We start from the raw sequence: 4295 nt of genomic DNA on the forward strand, positions 1-4295 counted from the left end.
GTTATATATATAAATTTAAAAATATGTTTTTTTGTTCTAATAGAGAATTGTAGAAAATAGAAATCAATATAACCTTGACTTCCTTCCATCAATTCTATTTTTTTTCTTTCTTTCTGTTCTTTCTTTTCATTAATGCTCTGATTCTTCATTTAGTATTTTCTATTTAAAACTGTACTTATTTCAATTATTTTTTAATTATAATTATAGATTTTATAAAGATATTTTTAAAATATGTAAATTTTAGATAACAAATATTTAAGATTTATGAATGATATTGATAAAACTTTATTTAATTTAAATGGTTGAAAAAACACCGACAGGTAATGTTTAAAATTATTAGTATGAAAATTTTAACTATAAATTTAAATGAGATACATATTAATGCGTTTTTTTTTAACCTATTCACAAATAAAAAAGGTGCATTTCCGCTATGACCGCCATCTTTTATCCCCGCCGTACGACCCACTATTAGCTTTCTCTTTCCCCGTTCAACAAGTTCCTGCATTTATTGCCATTTTTCACTAATTCAACATAATATAAAATAATAATACAATATTATTAAGTATGAAAATATGTTATATTTTTTAATTTTATTAATTTAATAATGAAAATATATTGAATAAAATGATTTTTCAAATTTTATTCAATATATATAATATAAAGTATTTTAATAAAATATAAAAAACAAAAATCATTTTAAAAATAAATAATAATAAAAATGATATTTAATTTCATTCTATTTTTATTCCTTATATAAGTTTTATTTAACTAATGATCAGATATTCATAACTCATAAATATATAGTACATATATACATGTATACGTAATATACATCTATTTATGTGTATGAATGTATGTATATATGTGTCACGTATTGTTATATATATATATATATATATATATAACAATATATATAGTATACATACTGTTGCTTCATGTTTTTCGATTCATTTATACAATCCTCACATCGAACCTAACCTAACTGGTTTTCCCGCGTTTTATATATTATTTATATGTATCCTCCTAACTACTACATATAATACTATATATATATTAAATTTCTGAAACGTTAATTAATATTAATTGATAAGACTTTCTTTGAAAATAATAAAAATTCCGATTACGTTGAATAAAATAAAATATCGAAATTTTTATATTAGAATATAATGAGAAGTCATTCAAGTAATCAAGATATTTTGTAATAATTCTACATAAAACTTTTATAATAATTATATTATTAAGAAAATCATTAGATGTAATTAATATTATAATTAAAAATATAATGTATTGATACAAAAATAAGTTATATGAATTAAAAAATAACGTAAAGATATTAATTTGTGCGAGGAATAACGAACACCGCAACAGAAATAACTGCGTGGACTTACTTCATCATGCAAACGGACAATCTTGAGTTTCAAAGAAATCTTTCCTTTCTGCATACATTCTCCATTTGCACATCTGGTACATCGCGTTTTCGAAATTTGTAATTTCACTTTAATAATTTCATTAAAATACACTACACAACCGTTCATATATATATTTCAGTAAACTATAAGTCTTAAATATAAACCTGGCAAGGTTAAAAATCAACGTTGCACGTTGACGTTTGAGGTTAGAATCGACAGGTAGCAGTAGTGGTAAAATTGGAAGAACGCATGCGCAGTATACCGAATATATGTTACGCATCCAACTTCAATGTTCTGTTCACCGCGTATTTCAAGTTTTAATATTTAAGCTTATACAATATATTACAAATAATTAATATTATGTATTATTGAATTTTTAAATAATAAAGATATTAAAATAATAAATAGTTTGAATAGAAAGATTAATAAAAAATTTATTTCAATATTTATTTCATTAATTGTAAAAATTAAATTTCTTTTAAATTTATATTTTTTTTAGATTTTTTATATAATTTTATTTTATATAATTTAGTTTTTTTAGATTTTATTTAATTTTTTAATCAATTATTTAATTAATTTTTAAAAATATCACCAAATATCTATATTCACATCTTATTATTATTTGCAAATTTTGATAAATTACATCTTATTTTATATATTATTTTATTTTCAAGAATATTGTTGACAAAAGAAAATTAAATTTAAATGAATTGTAAATGAATACGTAAAATTTAATTATTTATTTAGAATTCTTTACTATCTTCACTATTATCTTTATTATTTTTATTAGATTTGAAATTTGAATTATTTACACATTTTCCACTATCAGAATTGCAGTTTTCATAAATATTTTGTTTCGTAATTTTCATTCAGTATTTGTTATAAATTTCATATTATATAATATATATTAATATTATATAATATATATAATACAGAATATATATATATAATATTATAAATGATTTAACAATTTATTATTATAATTAGCTTTTAATTATTATATTTTGACTTTTAAAAAAAAATTTTCTATTTAAATCAAAAATTAAAAAGAAATAATTTTCTGAATCGAAATTACTCAATTCTCTCTATTAATATATTTTTTATACTATTTCTTATACTTTGTTTATACTATAAAAGCATTTCCTCAAATTAAAATGAATTAAAATTGTTTTTCGCAGACAATCAAATGCATGCATGTAACTTTAATTATATCATACAAATTACATATGGATAGTGTTATGTGTAATGACTGCGATAGTAATACATACATTTATATATTATATGTACATATCTATACTATATGTATGGATACATACATATAGATAACACAGGCAAGAATATAACTTACCTATGCAGCTGTACCGGAGTAGACCTCGCGGGTAAATGCTGGTTATGCGAGACCGGTGGTTGTGTCTGACCCCTGCCAGGGGTCGACGTTACACCGACTAGTGAGTGGCCATGGGGTCCGTGAGGATGACCGTGGGGGTGGGCATGTGGGTGTGGAGGATGGGAGTGGGGGTGAGGATGATGATGGTGATGCAAATCTGCCCCCACTGGACCCACAGGGCCCACCGGACCCCCCACCCCCAGTCCGCTTACTACCTGGACTTGCTTGCTCACTGTCTCCATCACTCCTAGCGCATTGTGTACTGAAACAAAATGCATAAAAATTCATTAAAAATGTTATTTTTATTTCTTTTCTAATTTTTTTCTTAATTAATTGCTTCTAATCATTAAAATATTTTATGAGAATTTATTTAATTAAATTGATAAAACACAATAGAAATAGAAATATAAATTGCAAAAAAATATTTAATATATGCTATAATGAGAATTAAAACAAAAAAATCTAGATAAATTTTTAAATTCTTGTCTATTAAATTTTGTATATAGATGTATTATTTTATCTTTCTTTTTAACAATTTTTTATCTTAATCAAATATTTCTTCGCATATGTTTGAATATATTTCCATATACTAACAAAGAAGATATTATAATTTTAATAATAATAATATCAACAAGTACAACATATTATTAATGTGACAAATATACAAATATTACAGATATTGAAAAAAAATATATATACCCATGTATATTTCAATTTATAATTATTTTATTTTTATTAATATTTATGTACATAAAAATGAAATTAAATTTCTTTAATATTTCAATTAATAATTATCAAAATTTATCATAGAAATTCAAAATATCATTAAATATTATCACTCTTGAAATATCTGCAAAACATTTTTCTCTATCTATTCCATGTCTATATATTAACAAAAATAATTAAGTAATTTGTTATTTTAATTATATCAATGAATTTAGTTTGTTAAATCTGTACAAATGAAAATTTATTGAATAAATATTTTTTATTGATTTGAAATTCATAATCATAAACAATATTATTATATATATTATTTAACGATACAATATAGTAATCTCATAATCAATAATTATGATATATGTAACATAATGATAAAAAAATATTTCGATTTATAACAATGAATGATAATATTCGTAATTTGCAATAAAATTTAATAGAATTTTTTCAGAATATATTTTTCTTGTTTTTTAATCCATGTATTATTAGTAATAAAGCACATCAAGAACAGATGAAAAGAAAGGTTATGAGAATGTTATACATTAGAAAGTACGTGATAATGTATATCAAGACAATGTCATTATCGGATTTATGATGGGAAATATTGTAGTCACTGTTTTTATTTAAATTTTGAATAGTATTTAATAAATTATATATTGTTATATATTTTGCGAAAAAAATATTCCAGCATATTTCCATTATTTAATTCTATATATATTTTTATATTTTAGAATAAATATTTCTAATCTATCAAAAAAAAAAAAAAAAAAAAAAAAAATTTT

The 4295-nt window shown here is 21.4% G+C and overlaps 1 protein-coding gene across 1 annotated transcript in view; it reads right to left on the reverse strand.

The window, feature by feature from the left end:
- The window catches only part of LOC116186789 (protein doublesex-like), a gene marked incomplete at its 3' end in the record, with an annotated part of 23243 nt that overhangs the window by 4558 nt on the left and 14390 nt on the right, over positions 1-4295 (reverse strand). The window contains exon 4 of the mRNA XM_031515138.1: positions 2758-3058. Coding sequence (XP_031370998.1) covers positions 2758-3038 — 281 coding nt within the window. The remainder of the gene's footprint in view (positions 1-2757; positions 3059-4295) is intronic.

The sequence above is a fragment of the Apis dorsata genome, unplaced genomic scaffold (assembly GCF_000469605.1).
Source record: "Apis dorsata unplaced genomic scaffold, Apis dorsata 1.3 scaffold_56, whole genome shotgun sequence".
Classification (NCBI taxonomy): Eukaryota; Metazoa; Arthropoda; class Insecta; order Hymenoptera; family Apidae; genus Apis; species Apis dorsata.